Consider the following 18,509-nt stretch of genomic DNA (forward strand, 5'->3'; position numbering starts at 1 on the left):
CCTTGCTCATTGCACCATCAGGATTCAAGCAAGCCGGGCCGACGATGGCTGAAATGCCAGAAACCGGTCCCCGGAAGCTTGTTTCCTTCCCAGTATAAGAATTGGCTTGATAGTTTGGTTTGCCCTGTTCCCATCATGCACTGGGACAGGAACAGACTAAATTGTATGTAGCCAGGTTCTGAGCTGGGATGGTGCAGTGAGCTAAAAAACGGTGATGGATCAAGCCCTGATCTTTGGACTGGGTAAGAGTGGTCTGCTTAATTCAGACACTCTGTTCATCACCACCACCCCCTTTTCTGAATCCTATTCAAATGGTCATCATTAATTTATAGTCATTCTATAATAACGAAATCTACATCTTGCATATTCAAATTTGGAAAATTAGGACGGAGACAACATTAACCAAAATATCTTATCTTGTTTCATAAACGTAATACTGATCTGCATGTGTCTGTGGCTTCCCAAATAAGTTACTCTTCATAGCCAAGGTTGTAAGCAACAAAACAGTATAAAAATACAATATAAACAACATTTATTTCTGTATATGTTTGAAACAAGAAGTCCATTTGAAGGTTTCGTTCTACGATTATGTTTAATACCTAATATAAAAGAGGCATGGAAAAATAAAATGTCAACGTGCAGCTGTTGGTTGTTTCGAATACATTTATTATAATAAAATCTTTATTAAAAAGTATTCCAATATAAAACTCTGTGGAAGGAGTAAGTATTTATTTAACCATTAGGTTAGTCCCTCGCTTCATGTTCTGATTGCTTAGCCAAGATCGAAATATATTGCATTTATACAACATTTCAACCACACCAAAAAAGTCTGGATGTCTTTTCAGTTTTTAAATACAAGTATCACCTGCAGAGAGGCGCTGATCACTGCGCTCCAGAAATGCACAATGAGGTGAGAAAGGTAGAGGGCCAGCGAAGAGAGTACCTGTGTCCCGTCATTTTGATGACTAAACTCAAAAACGTGAACATTTGCACATCAGGCAAAAGATACAACTAAGCTTTAATCGCTGGCAGAAGCTCTCTCGGATACACCCATCACCGGAGCGCTGGCATCGTGGTCCCAAGAGTGGCGGACAGAATTGTTGAGGTGATCTCCCATGAGGCGAGAAAGTACCTGCTCTGTCCAGATCATGCTTAGAACATCTATCTGATGACCTCTCGTTTGAGGCCTTCTCCAATTGCCTGTCGGTCATCACAGCATGGTGCTTACGGGTCTGCCTCATGGTCTGCTGGCCATGTGACCTGGATATGATATGGCTTCAGGTCCTCAGCTGAGACAGTATCAGGGGCATTGCTCATGAGGTCGCGGCCCCGGAAGGACTTTGGGAAAGCAATGACATCACGGATGCTTGATGCTCCCACAATGAGGGAAACTAATCGGTCCAACCCTAAAAAACACAAATTATGAGAGAACATGATTCTGTGAACATCAGCATTATAGTTTATATAGCGCATCATCACTCAACAGCATACAGGTGATGTATGGGTTAATTATTAGCATATTTAACACTGAATTGTCATGATACATTCAACAAAGGAACCAACATTTAGTAATGGCTCCCGTCTCATAAGTCCTACATACAAGAAAAAAACACATAAGTGGAAGATCTTTCTCTGTTCAAGCAGGCAAACTATGGAATTCCCTACCCACAAACATCATACGCTTCAACGTACATATGAGTATATATATATATATATATATATATATATATATATATATTACCTACTGGCGGTCGCCAGTAGGTATATATAGTTAGGATTTTTTCCCTATGGGATTTTTGAAAATTCTATGTCTAATAACTTTGGCGTTTGTGGACGGAATCGGCTGAAATTTTCAGGAAAATGGCACATTTTGTTTCTGAGCAGCCCTTGAAAATTTGGGGGGGTTTCGTCAAGGGGGGGCCGAGAAAAAAGGGGGGTCCCAAAACACGTTTTCCCCATGTTAATTTCCATAGGGCGGTTGGCCTCACTTTTAGCTCGAACGGCTGAATGGATTTGCACGAAACTTGGCAAAATTGTAGGGACTGTTAGCCCGATGTGCCTTTGCTAGGTCTCAATATATGTGCTCCAGTGGATTTTGAGAAATTAACGTTCAAAACAAGATATATATCTGTAACAGCGCTCCGGGCTGCGCTCCGGTCCGCTTACTTTTCGCGAAACGGAACTTTGCGATGCGAAGCTGATTGGCTCTCCGGTGTCTGTCAACATTCTAAACAGTCCGGAGCGGCCGCCATCTTATCTCTCGGTAGGATCGAGAGAGAAGAAGAGGTGAAAAACGAAGGGGGAATTTAATGAAAGGGGGCAAGGTAGACCCCTCTTGACCCCCTAGGAATGATATCGGGGTTATTAAAGGGTCCCGTGGGGAAAATAAAAAAAAAAAGATTTTTCACGGTAGAAGCGCTTCTCGGGCCGCGAACTGGGCCGCAAACTGGTAGCGAAACGGGAATTCGCCATTTTGTGTTTCGTTTTAATTAAATTACTAGGTATAAGGGGGTGCGGGAGACGTATCCTGATCCCTTATGTTTTCTGAGGGTGGCTGAGGAGGCTCATATATGTTGATACATGTCTTCCAGCGGCAGTGCGTGTTTTTTTTTTTTTTTTGCTGCGTGACGTCTGTTAACGTTCGATTCGATGGAAATCAGGAAGTGTTGACCGCCAATTTGTCACTGCGATAAAATATTTTGTTATAAATGAATCCTTATTGATAAACATTGTCTGCGCCATCTTGCCTTTTTTCCAATGCCACACTTTTGTCGTGCACGGCAGCCATTTTAGATGCCTTGACCAGACCCACTCTCTGCACGCCGCCGATCCTCAGCACGGTTCCCCACCCTCGCAAGCATCTCCCCCGCTCTCTCTCTCACGCATGGGCCATAAACTTCCCCCCATCTGCGCTGCTCTTCCCTGAGAATCACACCCTGTGCCCGTCCGACACCTCCCTTTCACCCTATTCACTACCGCACCCTCTGACACTCCTCTTCCTCGGTGTCCGATTGTCCAGGCCGGTCCCAGGCTATCACCTAGCCCTGCGGATGTAGTTTATGGCCCCAGCTGCAGAGAATCCAGACATGCCAACCCTCTCGATTCAGGCGTGAGACTACCGATTTCAGTGCTAGTCTCCCGCCTCCCGATTCCGGCAAGCAAAAACCCGATTCCTCGGGGGTTTCAGCTGACAGTGCTTGGTATTGTGTTACGTGCTAATTCTTCCAGGAAACGTCAGAGGGCCGATGCAGGGGCTCTAGAAGGGGTGATAAACCATTTAAGCCTCATTAACAAGCGCATGGTCTTTTAAAGATATGTGAAGTACTCGGGGGGGCGGCGGTGTGTGTGTGCCCTCTTTCAGTAGCGGGCGGGGGGGGGGGGCACTGCCAGCAACTTGCCAGGCCAGGCAGTGTTCAACACTTGCATCACACTTTCTCTGCCTGCTATTGCGCTCCATGCTTCGGAAAGGTAAGAAAAAGAACGTGCATTTGAGTTTGAAATGTCCGATCCTGTAGCAGCACACTTCCAAAGCCCACACATGAGAATAACCCGATTCAAGGCCCCATTCACCCGATTTTTTAAAAATATATAGTACTCCAACAAAGTAGGATTATAAAACTTTATTAACTTTATAAATATATCGAACGCAACAAAAACTGTAAATACATTTAAACATTTTTTTGGCAAAAAGAAGCAACAATGGTCAGTAGCTGTCTTTTGTGCGAATAGTCCCAAGGCAGCACAACGTGCTGAGTTCTGGACGGCACCCAGGTGATGTTACCTGGGTGCCGCACTGGTTTTTGGTTTCCTACAATGCAGCTCAGAAAAACAGCGTGGGGCGTCCCGGGTGGTGCGGGGGGAGGCCTCGTCAGTAGCGGTCTTTTGTGCGAATAGTCCCAAGGCAGCAGAACGCGCTGAGATGTGGATGGCACCCAGGTGATGTCCAGTAACTTGCCGCACTGGTTTTGGTATCCTACAATGCTGCTCCGAAAAACGGCGTGGGGCGCCCCGGGGGGGGTGTGGGGGAGGCGGCGTGAACGGGCGTCCCCAGGTGGAGGCTCGTCTGCTGTACTGGGGCGCCCCTTTACCGTTTCAGTTGCCATTCCGCCCGCTTTTGCTACACTGTGCCTCTTCCGCCATTCAGCTGTTTATCATCCCGCTCTTGCGGTGCAGCGATAGGCGGCTGCCATTGGATTCTTAAAATGGCGGACGGCTCTTCGGATTTGGGCCTGGTCCACTAAAATGGCCCTGGGACCTCGACTCCTGCAGGCTTCCGGTTGGGAGCGGCTGCCATGATTGCTCGCGGAATGACCACGACGGAGCCATGAGATGGTGGTGCTCTCATGCTGACGCCAGCTTCAGTCTGAAACATCCAGAAACAAGGTGGGGCTTTCATCGTTTGGGAAAAAAAAATGTTCTAAACCAATGAAAAGTGTTATTTTTAGGTCATATGACCAAGCCTTCCATCATTAGGAAACCAAAAGTAAAATGAACCAATGAAAAGTTTTATAAACAAGTCACATGACCTGTTATGCGGCATAGGGCTACAAAAAGCGTAGAAAATCCGTTGGCACGTGAGGCGGCGTCAGTAGCGGACCGATGTGCGAATAGGCCGAAGGCAGCACAACGCGCCGAGATCCGGATGGCACCGAGTTGTTGTCCAGCAAGTTGCTGCACTGGTGTGGCTATCCTACAATGCTGCGCCGAAAGTCGGCGTGGGGCACCCCGTTGGCCTGTAAGGTCGCGTCAGTCAGTGGGGGCTGTGCGTCTCCCCCAAGATGGAGGCTCCTCGGCTGCAGTGCGGCGCCCCTTATCTTTTCACTCGCCGTCCAACTGAGTTGCGTCCGCACTTGCGGCTACAGTAGCCTGAAGGCATCACAGCGCGCCGAGATCTGGATGGCACGAGGTGGTGTCCAGCAAGTTGCCGCACTGGTGTGGCCATCCTACAATGCTGCGCCGAAAGACGGCGTGTCCAGCTGAGTTCCGGTCACTTGCGGTACAGTGACTCGAACGCGCCGAGATCCGGATGGCACCGAGGTGGTGTCCAGCAAGTTGCCGCACTGGTGTGGCCATCCTACAATGCTGCGCCGAAAGTCGGCGTGGGGTGCCCCGTTGGCTTATGAGGTGATGTCAGTAGTGGACCGATGTGTGAATAGGTCGGAACCAGCACAAGGCGCCAAGATCCGGATGGCAAGTCCTGGATGTTGAGTGCCATAGTTGAGAGTTCTGAGCAGTGCTTGTAAGACTATCTGAAGCTTATTTGCACCTGCTGCAGCTTCACTATTGCCCGAGGTGGTGTCCAGCAAATTGCTGCACTGGTGTGGCCATCCTACAATGCTGCGCCGAAAGACGGCGTGTCCAGCTGAGTTCCGGTCACTCTTGCGGTACAGTGACTCGAACGCGCCGAGATCCGGATGGCACCGAGGTTGTGTCCAGCAAGTTGCCGCACTGGTGTGGCCATCCTACAATGCTGCGCTGAAAGTCGGCGTGGGGTGCCCCGTTGGCTTATGAGGTGATGTCAGTAGTGGACCGATGTGTGAATAGGTCGGAACCAGCACAAGGCGCCAAGATCCGGATGGCAAGTCCTGGATGTTGAGTGCCATCGTTGAGAGTTCTGAGCAGTGTTTGTAACACTGTCTGAAGCTTATTTGCACCTGCTGCAGCTTCACTATTGTCCTGGTGTGGCCAAAGATCGCCCATGACATAGGCGGCCGGCTCCCGGGGTCCGGCGGAACTTTTTCCCTTTTCCATTCTGCATCTTGTCCCACAATCCGTTTGACCTGAAGACACGACCAGGTCCCTGAATGTGTGCAGGGGGACGTTATTGATTGAATCAAAATGGCAGCTTCACACAAAGCTGACTCAAGCGTTGCTGCTGATGCTATACAGACAAAAATTGGTTTTCAGTTTGTACATTCTTCAGGATTTTTTTTTCCATCCAAGGCTGATTGAGAGTTTGTAGAACAATGGCTTCAGATTTTCAACATACTACTCTTCAACATTCTTCCTAAATGTAACAATGTGAGACTCACTAGGAGAACGGCTGTTTATCTTTCCTTTCAAAATGCTGCCAACAATATTTTCTGAATGGAAGACACCATCTTGTAGCATAAAGGGCCGAAAGGGGTTCTGGTCTGGCCGATGGTTGGTGGAGACATTTTGACTATATCTTGGACCTGCCCGGCCTCGCCCAAAATGGCGCCGGTATAAATGGGACTCGTAACTCCTTGTTGTGTACTGGTTGAACAACCTTGATATCACGAGATATGAATGCAGTTTTGATGCTCATGGCGGGCGGGGACGAGAATTGATTGAATATTTCGACATCCCTATTGATATTAAGTTCTGATGTGTTATTGATTACTGTACTATTGAAAGTTCGAATTAACGTCACCCATGGTACTTGCCCGCAAATGTATATCTAGATGATTTTTTTGTAAGTGGCTTTGTCGTATTTTAATTACAAAATGTACGTCCACCGATTCCGCAACTGTTAGACACCTTAGTTCTTGCAACCTAATGGCCCGCTCGTTACGTTCCTCTACAGTGTAAATGTCTCCTCATCATATACGATTTCAGTTTGCTCCGTGGCCGGCCCACGTGGTTATAGGCCCGTATTTGTATACTGACATTTTCACAATAAAGGTTTTTAAAACAAAACATGGTAGTAGTATTTACATTGGTAAAGTTTTTACTTTTAGTCACTGTTTTCGAATCAGTAAAAGGCAAGTGAAATAAAGCAGTCCAATTACATGACGGATAAAAGGTATAATACGTAGGAACGCAGTAAAAATAAATGGTCAAGGGCAGTTGTGTTTTCCACTCCTGCAACATAAAGTGATCGATAAGAATCTGATAATCAGGCGTATCGGCGAGTAACACAGCAGCCCGAGCCTCTTTTACTCAACGGCCCGTCATGGGACGAAGAAACGCCCTTTTTCTCGAAAAAGGAATATATTTTACTTGCAGGACAGTTGTAAATTTTCCGGGAAAGTACATTAGCCTGGAACATTACAACATATATGTTTAAAAAAAAATAATGTTCGAAACCAATAAAAAGCGTAATTTTTAGGTCATATGACCAAGCTTTTCATCATTAAAATAACAAAAGTAAAATGAACCAATGAAAAGTTTTATTAACAAGTCACATGACCTGTTATGCTTACGTTACGCGCTGCGCGCCGCGCCCCGGATCACTTCCGGGTGCGCTAACGCGACGTGTCATATAACGCATTACGCGACAACGTAGGTCAAGAATATAGTCAAAATGTCTCCACCAACCAGCGTTCGGAACACAACCCCTTTCAGCAGTCCAAAAAGTTCTGTTAAATGACAACAGAGGGGACAGGCAACAAGAACCATCAGTCAAAGAGGGGAGGGCAAGTTCTTCTCTACCGGGTCATGTTGGGGCGCTACCGGAACTGATCGAATTGGTAGTCTACAGTGTTTGTGGATGTTTCAGACTAAAGCTGGCGTCAGCATGAGAGCACCACCATCTCGTAGCTCCGTCGTGGCCATTCCACGGGCAAACATGGCAGCCGCTCCCCACCAGAAGCCTGCGGGAGTCGGGGGCCCCCAAGACTTTTGTACAATCTTCACGGCTGAGGGGACGCTTTCGAGAATGGGACCAAAGCCCTATCAGGGAAGCGTCCGAGTTCCAAGGTGTCCCAGGGCCATTTTAGTGGACCACGCCCAAATCTGAAGAGCCGGCCGCCATTTTGAGAGTCCTGTGGCAGCCGCCTATCGTTGCATCGCAAGAGCGGGAGCAACTCAACTACATGGTGAGCGAGACGCTGTAGTCGCAAGAGCGGGCGGTAAACAGCTGAATGGCGGAAGAGGCACAGTGTAGCAAAAGCGGGCGGAATGGCAACTAAAACGGTAAAGGGGCGCCCCACTACAGCGTGTCTTCAGGTCAAACGGATTGTGGGACAAGGTCCAGAATAGAAGAGTCATCAAAAGGCAAAAAGTTCCGCCGGACCCCGGGAGCCGGCCGCCTATGTCGGGGGCGATCTCAGGCTACACCAGTGCTATAAGACTTGGGGAGGGGGTCGGAGCCAAGCGTCTTCTCCGAGTCCGTGCCATCACACCGCCCCTCGGGGGCCTCCGTCAAGCTGTTTAGGGAGGTACCATATCACATTGTTTTCAAATGCAGTCAGGTCCACAAACGACCCTCACTTACTTTGAGAATAGTGAAGCTGCAGTAGGTGGAAATAAGCTTCAGACAGTGTTACAAGCGCTGCTCAGAACTCTGAACTATGGCACCCAACATCCAGAACGTATGCCATTTGAGAATGGCAGTGACATCGAAGCAACTCAGGGACCAAAACCATTAACGTACTTTCACGTATGAAAATCTTACTTGGGGAGGGGGCAGGAGCGAAGCGCCCCCTCCCAGTCCGCAACACCACACCGTATGTGGAAAATCTGAAGCCATCGTTCTACAAACTCAACCAACCTCGGATGGAAAAATCTAGAAAAATGTACAAACTGAAAACCAGTTTTGGTCTGCATAGCAACAGTAGCAACGCTTGCTATCAGAGTGCATGAGTTTCATGCTCGATCGATTGAGCTAGCCGGATCGGGCAACAAAAAGTATAAAATAGTTATGTAAATAGTTATTTAATAAAATGTTTTTCCCTGTTACTTTGCTGGTGTGTTGTATATATTTTTAATATTTGCATAGGGTTTGTCGTTATTTTGGGCGGGGTGGGTGACGGAGCCGAGCTGTCTTGCAGCCCTCATGGTGTGGAGCTCAGTTCATCTCACTATTTTCGTATTTCTTATGAAGGGTTGTTCTTAATGTTTCTATTTTAGCGAGGTCACAAAGAGATCCAATTAGTGGCCTACTGATTTTGCTCGATTACTTTTATTTTTTTACACGATTATTCACTATCTGCAAAGACTAAACAGAGTATTGCGACTTTGTGCTTGTTTGTAAATAGAGAATGAACCAAAGAGAACCAATTCTAAAACAGTAAATGCTTGGATAACAATCAATCAAATGGAGAGACAAGCAGACACGACGGATTACAACGGGGGTAAAGGTCTGCGTTAACTACCCTTCACTATCTGCAAAGAGAGAGTAGTACTAAGAGTAAAGAGGGGAGGGGGGGGCAGCGTTCAAAGCACATCAGCGTGCATAAACACGAAAACGTTTTTACCTATCACGTACTTGACATTTTAAAGCTTTTGATATTTGCTATTAAAAAACCATTGAAATTCACAGAAAAAACCATAGGTTATAGTCCATATATAGTTAGGAATTTGCATTTACAAAACCTTGAAAATTCACTGAAAAAACCATTGGTTATAGACCATATATAGTTAGGGATTAGCCTTTTCAAAACCTTATTTTACTCGCATAAAACCATTGAAATTCCATATATAGTTAGTTGCACTAACTATATATCGCGCACCCGCAATCCACTGCTGATGATGTCACATATTACACCATTCATGACATGGTCAGTGACATCACTGATGACATCAGTAGGTTGCCGCATCATTGTCTCTTTGCTTTTCTGTTTCTCTTCGTTTCTGCCCGCTTTGCTGGGGATTGCTGATCGTAGTATTGCTGTACTCGTTTGTTCGTCAGGGGCTGACTTAGTTTTCTGCTCTATTTTCTTTTTCCCCCCGATAGTAATTCCTGTTTTTGGGATGGCGCCGGGATTGCGTGTGGGTTTACTCATACCCTCCGTGTTCACAGCCACACCGCCCGACATCTTCTTTTCTTTCTCTCTTTCTTGCTTTTCTTGTTTGGACGTTCTCGTTGGCATTTTAATCGCTTGTGCTTGTGCCTGCTGCACCAGTAGTTTCTTTTTGAGCCCGAGCCCAAACACACTCATAAGGCTTCTAGCACCTCTTTTAATCCAGGCAATAACTCGGTAGTAGTTTTGAATGTGTTTCACTGCAGATCCTGGATAAAACACTCCGGGAAGCTCGGGATCGCCGTATACTGCCCATTCAGGTGCCATTCAAAAAGTTCAGGATATCCATGGGTTTCAGCATCTAAATATCATGCTTCTTAGTCTTTAAGGCTGGAGAGGGGAAAGGTGCGACTGCTCACAGCAATCCAGCGTCGGCCATCTTGCCTCCGGATCAGTTCCACGGCATCAGCCATATTGCTCAGGTCTCAGCGTTCAGGAAGACCAGTTTTGAGTTTATTTGATTTGAGAAGTTTATATAGCGCTGGCTAGACCCGGAGGTATCAGAGCGCTTAAACAGAGGATCGTTGCATTACAAGGTACATCTAAAAAGGTTTATATAGCGCTGGCTAGGCCTGAAGGTATCAGAGCGCTATATCAGAGGAACATTGCGTTACAAGTTGCATCAGTTAAAATGGCGTAGTAAGGTACAGTAAATAAACAACTAGGTTGAGAGAAATTGTAGGAAAGGAGGGGTGGAAGGAGCCATGGCAGGGAGACGAGGAAGAACTGTGACTAATGTCTGGCTGGGTAGGTGACGGTCGAGGGGTAAACCAGGGCCAATCTCCTCATTAGCTGTCTTGCAACTCCACCGGGCATCAGCCATGTTGCTCAGGTCTCAGCATTCAGGAAAAACCGTTTTGAATAGGTAGATAGGCTACAATAACAGAGTCAAGTAGTGGAAGAGCATGACCCCACAGGTAAAAGAAAGGAGGTGGGGGAGGGAGTATAAACAAACCAGAGAAGGAGCTAGGGCTGCATTTTATGCAGAAGGGGGATGTGTTCCGGGTCTGTACAGAGTCGGTGGTGGGGGAAAACTGTGGCAGCCATATTGGGGTCAGGCAAGGGAGTCAGACTCTACATCTGATGTATATTATCCCTGTGCCAAGGTTTGCTTGGTTCCGTGAGGGGTCAAGTTAAGGTTGCGTCTGCATCACTTTTAATGTATTGCTTTGTACCTTCACTTGTTGTAGTAGGCCCGTGAACTGTAAGAGTTTCATGACTGGAGGCCATCTTGGGGTCAGACAACTGGCTCCTCCCCCTCAGACCTCTATTACTTGGGCCCCCCTGCCGATTCACTTGCTCCTATCAGGTATTTTATGCCCGTTTCCGTGTGGGCTGAACCAGGGACGTTGTCTGGCACTCAGGCTGGATCCCCTGCTTTATTCTCTATGCGTTAGAAAACACTACTGGGCATGGGCTCCCAACAGTAAGGCCAAGCCACTGACCTAACATTGAACTGAACAATTGCCAATACTGTTGTCCTTAATCTTTCTTAATTGTCACAACACATTGGAATTAAACCAAACATGGGACTTAGACTTCTAATTCAGTCTGAATAAATCCTTATTTTATTTTTCACTTAAAGTACATTTGTTAATTAATTTATACCATTTGTACAATTTTTCAAATCCCTACAATCAACATACAAAATCAATTTATACAATGAATAAAACTGTACACATTGCAAAACAATCGTCACTCCCAATCAATCAACACATTCCACACTCAAACATACATTATCACAGCCAAGAAAGAAGATCTATTTACATTGACAATTCAAAAAACCCATATCTATAAAACCATAGAAAAAACGTTTTTTTTGCTGCTTGTGTTTTTAAATAATGATATGTATTTAGAGATCTTATGGCTTACAAACTAACGGCCTACGTGTTTCGAACACCTAATTGGTTGGGAGTTCTCATCAGGACCTCACAGCTCTTACTGATGAAGAGCCTCATAAATCAACCCGACGTGAAACAATTCAGCCCACGCCTTATGGGCGCCTCTAAGGAATATAATGAATGCATGGACTTTCTTTTGATCGTGCAGACTCACAGTTTTCCTTCCTGGTGTAGTCTCGGTCTCCGTCTAAATCACCGATGCACGCAGCATGCGACCATGCATCGGTGATTTAGACGGAGACCAAGACTACACCAGGAAGGAAAACTGTGAGTCTGCACGATCAAAAGAAAGTTCCTGCAAACATTATATTCCTTAGAGGCGCCCATTGGGAGTTTGAAACGCGTAGACCGTTAATTTGTACGCCATAAGATCTCTAAATACATATCATTATTTAAAAACACAAGCAGCAACAAAAGTTTTTTCTATGGTTTTGTAGATATGGATTTTTGAATTGTCAATGTAAATAGATCTTCTTTCTTGGCTGTGATAGTGTATGTTTGAGTGTGGAATGTGTTGATTAAGGACAACAGTATTGGCAATTGTTCAGTTTATTGTTTATTGTTCAGTTTATTGTTAAGTACTGCTGGCGCCGCCACTCTCAATGCTGCCCAACCAGCAGTACTTGCCTTCAATCGGATGTTGTCTCCACATGTCAGGCACCTGAAGTGCCATGCCTGCGACAGACCTAGTCATGACCCGTTCTCAGAGTCTCTGTAGCAATGCCATTAATGTGTGACCCGCGCCGTCTCAGGGATCTGGGCTCCGCACTGTACCGTTGTTTTCCTCCTGTGCCCGCGACTTAGAGTGCGGAGCTCACCCTTCTGACTCAGTGGCATGGGCACCAGCAGCTATCATCGCAAATCAGTTTATTGCAGCCGGAGTGTCTGTCATTCTAGTGAGCACAGCGCTCGCCCGGGAAAAACTGCTTGGGCACATCCGCGATAATGTTCATTTCACCGCAACAGTCCAGGCAACGTACTGCGCTGCCATTTTGTCTCTGTTCCTAGACCTGGAGAGCGTCACTGCTGAACCAGATTTCGCACCAATATACCCCACAACAACGCAATCCGGCTTCAGCTCCTTGTAGCGCTGATATTCCGACGTTTGATTTTGCTATTTGGGCAGTTTCATGTGTGCCATCTTCACTGATGATCGGCACATAATTATTGTGGACAACAGGGCCGCACTATCGTGCAGCCATGTTGCTCGCTCCAATATACATATATATATATATAGATAGATAGATAGATAGATAGATAGATAGATAGATAGATAGATAGATAGATAGATATAGATATATAATTTCTCCAGTATTAGGGGTGCCTTTCATAGATTCACATGCTTGAATATTCCCGTCGTCGAAGTGGGAGTCCCACGGTAAATAAAATAGCAATAATGCTAAATATAAATATAGAAATAGAAATAAAGAGTCCTTGTCCTTAAGACGCTGCAGCCAAAGAAGAAGACGGCCTTCCCTGTCCATAAGAGTTTTGGTAGAAAAGGTTCTACAAAACTTGCAGCTGCCAGCCTCATGATCCGGATATAAACAATAAATACACTTCTGGTGGGGGTCCTTTTCAAAAAGACGAAGCTTCCCACAAGAAGAACATGGTCTGAATAAAGACTTCTTACTTGACATTGTAGAATTTCTGGAAAACTAGAAGATAGAGTTCTGAAAACTGAGCAGAGCTCAGGGAGACTCCCTTCACACGACGTGCGGTAGAAAATATGAGGGCTTGAGCTTCTGAGGAGAAGGTTCTAGAGGGTGCTGGCGCCTGATTGGCCGCAGTTTGGACTAACATAATGATACTAAGGTGTTACAAATGGTTTTTTCTCTCTACCATGCATTCCTATGTAGGATTTGTTTTTAGAGGTTTTCTATGTATTTCCTTCTTTTCTGGTATTATGTATATATATATTTCTATATTTATATTTAGCATTATTGCTATTTTATTTACCGTGGGACTCCCACTTCGACGACGGGGAATATTCAAGCATGTGAATCTATGAAAGACACCAATACTGGAGAACCACCTGTTTACAGGTAAGTAACAATTGTTCTTACATTATACTATTAAGAAACATACCCTTCCATCCTTCCCCCTTCTGTCTTATCCCAAACCTTTCTGACTACTATAAACTCTCAAACTTCCTTTTCAAACTTTCACCGCTCCTCTGGCCATTCCACCCAACTAACAAGCACACATGACCACTACTTACAAAAAACCTACTACTTCCCTTTACAAGTCAAATCCATTCCTGTCATTCTATCCCTACTCCAAGCTCCCATTTTTCATACCCATCCCGATCATTCTATCCCTACTCCAACGTTCCTAAACACGCATGAAATCAAGAGCACAAACCTAACACTACCAATACACAAGAAACAACCATTTGCAATGCACTAGGTCTCGCATTAATTAAGTTTGAGCCATTGGCATTGCTAAATATTGCAACAAAAGTCTATTAATTGTAGGCCAAAAAAAGTGTATTTATTTTTGAAGCAATGGTGGCTTGCTGCGCTTTAGATGAATATGTTTAAAAGTTAAGTGCGCCATACTGCGATTGGTACAATAGTTAATTGTTTATTGCTCAACAATTGATGTGTGCGCTGATGGTGTGTGTGCCTGGTGGAAGTGTTTACTGCCGGCTGGTGGTGTGTGTGCCTAGTGGAAGCATGCACTGATGGCTGGTGGTGTGTGTGCCTGGTGAAAGCGTGCACTGACGGCTGGTGGTGTGTGTGTGCCTGGTGAAAGTATGCACTGACAGCTGGTGGTGTGTGTGTGCCTGGTGAAAGCGTGCACTGACGGCTGGTGGTGTGTGTGTGCCTGGTGAAAGCGTGCACTGACGGCTGGTGGTGTGTGCCTGGTGGAAGCATGCACTGACGGCTGGTGGTGTTTGTGCCTGGTGAAAACGTGCACTGACGACTGATGGTGTCTGTGCCTGGTGAAAGTGTGCACTGCCGGTGTGGTTGTGTGTGTGTGGTTGTGTGTGTGGTTGTGGTTGTGGTTGTGTGGTTGTGTGTTTGGTTGTGGGTTTGTGGTTGTGTGTGTGATTGTGTGTGTGTGTGTGGTTGTGTGTGGTTCTGTGTGTGTGCTTGTGTGTGTTGTGTTTGTGGCTGTGTAAGGTAGAGTGTGGGGTTGTGTGTATGGTTGTATGTGTGGCTGTGTGTGTGTGGTTGTGTGTGTGTGTGTGGTTGTGTGTGTATGTGGTTGTGTGTGTGTGGTTGTGTGTGTGTGTGGTTGTGGTGTGTGTGTGGTTGTGGTGTGTGTGTGTGTGGTTGTGTGGGTGCTTGTGGTTGTGTGTGTGTGGTGGTTGTGGTTGTGTTTTGTGTGGTTGTGCGTGGTTGTGTGTGCGTGGTTGTGTGTGTGTGGTTGGGTGTGTGTGGTTGGGTGTGTGGTTGGGTGTGTGTGTGGTTGGGTGTGTGTGTGGTTGGTTGTGTGTGTGGTTGTGTGTGATTGGGTGTGTGGGTGTGTGGTTGTGTGTGTGGTTGTGTGTGTCTAGTTGTGTGTGTCTAGTTGTGTGTGTGGTTGTGTGTGTGGTTGTGTGTGTGGTTGTGTGTGTGGTTGTGTGTGTGCAGTTGTGTGTGTGTGCAGTTGTGTGTGGGTGGGTGTGTGTGTGGTTGTGTGTGTGGGTGTGTGTGGTTGTGGTTGTGTGTGTGTGTATGTATGTATGTGTGTGGCTGTGTGTGTGTGTGGTTGTGTGTCAAAGAGGGGGAGTGGGGGATTCCTATGTAAAGTGGGCGTTTTATACCCCTGGGCAACGTGCCAGTACCACCCACGTCATGCTAGTTTTCGCAGTGTGGGACGGGATGGAGACCAGGACTTCGTATTGTTGTCCGTGGACAGGGGCACGAGTTGTAGATCCCAGGGCAGCAAGCTCTCTTGTGGAATGGGAAGGCATTGGCCTTTCGGTACAGGCTCCTCTTAGTGCTTGGCTTTTTACTTGTGATCTGGCCTTTCGTTGTAGTACACCACCCTCTGTGTATCCCTTAATTAAGTCTTGGATGTGAGGCATTCAGGAATTTGAGCCTGAGGCTGCTGTGTGGTGGGGGATAGAGAGAGGTAGGTGTGAGAGGCGCCATGACAACAAAGGATGCAGGAAAAGCAGATGGCCGCGCGGGCACGCGCACGTGCACTCATGCTTGTAGCCAGCAAGCAAAGACAGGGTAGCACTTTTGAGATCCCTTTTAAACAAGGACTGTTACATTTTCCCATATGACTACAGCATTTAGCAATTATTTATTATACCGGTGCTTGCTGCACGCATTGAGATCACTCCTGAGGGTGGGCAGGGAGGAAAAGGATTTGGTTTGGAACATTTACAGTTCTGCCTCGGAAACCCAGAAAGCAAGGATAAATCACGGGTTACCTGCTTAAATTGTGTGCTCTTGACTGGCATGGGTAAAAGACATTAACAAAGCCAATAGCTTTCACATCCAGTCGATCACCAGAAGTTTTGAAAAGTCCACGGGGCGTGAATTTGCTAAAAGTGCAATTTTAGCAAATTACGCTAGATGGCGTCAGTCTTTAAACATCTGCCAGTTTCATTGGAAACTGAATAAAGAAAGCTGGTGCTGACGTGTAAACTTTGTTAACTATGTAGAATTACACTTAAGATGTACTACGAGAGCAGCACCAAGAAGACTGATGGGGGCAAGAAATTGAAACTTTAGCAAGAGAGAACTAGCACATAACACAACTGTTAACATGTTTGCCGATTAATAATCGCCTCGCTACCATGCCATGAAAATACGGTGCGGAGGTCCAGAAACGGCTGCGGTAGTTAGCCCTTCAGACACAGTACCGAATAAAACAGTGCTATTAGGACAGGTGAGAAGCGCGGCCTTCATGTATAATTGAAAGTGATGTTTCACGAAACGCATCACAATTATATTACTGCCAAGAATTCAGTCTCAAAAACATCAGCGGAGAAATCGAGTGATGCCAGATTTCTTATACCTGCGTGTATTGTCCCCAGCACACGTCCGAAAGATACAAAAATATATTAATATCGAGGCTCTTCATTCATGTGAATGTTTGATCAGTTCAGAGATTGCTTCAGCGCACAATGTTTTTCCTGTCAAACTGGAGGCAATTCTCAAACACTATTCACTTTTTCATTAGTGTGGGAACTGCAGAGGAACTCAATAGTTGAAAAGCGCACAGACTTCAAGGCAGGAAGGAAAGGCCAAGCGCTCAGATACGTTATGCAGTGTACTATGCCTTTATTAACTCAGAATAAACATCCATCTGGTGGTAAGACAAAGTTATGCTGAATGACTGCAGGAAGTGGGATAAGGGAGGGGTGGCAAATGGTGAGCACTTTCGCGGCCGCTTTGATGTTCAATTCAATTCAAAATACTTTATTCGGTTTTACATACTAAAAGACCATAAAAGTAATATTACCACAAGAGATGTAAGACACATTTAAAAAAAGCACCATGGTCATAATTACACGATTTGTAAAATTCATTTCATTGAAAAAGACATAAAAAGATATAAATAGGCTACAGATATAATAACAAGATATATATAGCTGTCAGATCTCCCTAAAGTGTCCTAATTTTAGAGCAGATTTCAAGAATCCAATCACGTATAATGTGCTTTCGGATTTTAACATTTGTAAATAGCAAAGGGTGGGGCGGACCTGTTTAAACTTCAGTTTTTTTCAAAGTGGCTTCAAAAAGAACCTCCGGGGGGCATTATAGAGGGAACAGATAAATAAAAAGTGCACCAGGTCCTGCGGAGACGTATTGTTGCAGCCGCAGGGAGGTAACACTTGGCCTCAATGAGATCCCCTCGGTACAGCTAAAAGTAGATGAAAATAGTCCAGTCTAAACCTTGTTAATAGAAACCGCTCGTGGTTTGTTATGGGCCATGATAAATATGGCTCCATAGATGGTGTGGTTTTGAGCATCACGAAGTTGCGGATGCTGGGTTTTGCCAATTCCACCCAATCTCGATTTAGTTTTTTCATTAATATAAATATTGATGTTCTCAGTGGCCGCGCGGCTCACTGAGAACATCAAAGCGGCCGCGAAAGTCCTACCTAAGGCTGCAAGCGGACAAATGGTGCGCGCGCCCGGCGAACATGCACTGTACCCTATCCGCCTGCAGACTTTGGGAGCATTTTTGAAAGCACTTACTTAACTCTCGCAGAGCAACGCATGCGCGTTGGCTCAGCAAGACCTAAAAACAGTAATATTTTTTACTGACCTACTAACTACTCATTTTGGGTACCGGAGTAGAAGGCTACTTGCCGAAAAAGTGCTTCAATGCCTAGTCAGGGTTTGTAAGCGCTATATAAATACATTTACAACTACAATAAGGATTGTTTAGCTACAGCATAGTTAATGTACTTGCAAGACCTTTAGATTTCCACCTCCTAGTGAATTTGTTTTACTAGCCGAATAAGGCAGACTTTTGGACGATTAACCAAGCCCCAAATTCTCCCGAAAGTATGAGTCTACTGCCTAAGCTGTAAACTGGTATCAAAAATGGGTCTTGGGGATATAGATGGTGTTGGACCCGGCCCTTTTGCCTAATGTAAGTTTTACGCAAGTGTATGGTTATTGCACCTCTGAGTGTGTTTTCTTGCATCATGTGTTATTCATGCACCTCTGAATGTTTTTAGGCATCATGTGATTTTTGCGCTAGTGTATTGTTCTGGCACCTCTGAATGTTTTTAGGCATCATGTGTCTTCCTTTTCCCTGCGCTGCACCTCTGAATGTTTTAGGCATCATGTGTCTTCTTGCGCTGCACCTCTGAATGTATTTTATTGCATCATGTGCTCTGTTCTGAACACCGCTGAATGTGTAGGTTTATGCATCATGTGTTTCCCTTGTCTTACACCTCTGAATGTTTTTAGGCATCATGTGTTTTTCCTTTACTACTCCT

At 45.6% G+C, this 18,509-nt stretch overlaps 1 protein-coding gene across 3 annotated transcripts in view; it reads right to left on the reverse strand.

Moving 5' to 3' along the window:
• Positions 1–515: 515 nt before the first annotated feature.
• The window catches only part of DARS2 (aspartyl-tRNA synthetase 2, mitochondrial), a 256,389-nt gene continuing 238,395 nt past the window's right edge, over positions 516–18,509 (reverse strand). For all 3 annotated transcript variants that reach the window (XM_086951537.1, XM_086951536.1, XM_086951538.1), the window contains one exon: positions 516–1,406. In XM_086951537.1, coding sequence (XP_086807663.1) covers positions 1,225–1,406 — 182 coding nt within the window. In that variant the 3' untranslated portion in view covers positions 516–1,224. The remainder of the gene's footprint in view (positions 1,407–18,509) is intronic.

The sequence above is a fragment of the Lissotriton vulgaris genome, unplaced genomic scaffold, assembly GCF_964263255.1.
Source record: "Lissotriton vulgaris unplaced genomic scaffold, aLisVul1.2 SCAFFOLD_763, whole genome shotgun sequence".
Lineage (NCBI taxonomy): Eukaryota > Metazoa > Chordata > Amphibia > Caudata > Salamandridae > Lissotriton > Lissotriton vulgaris.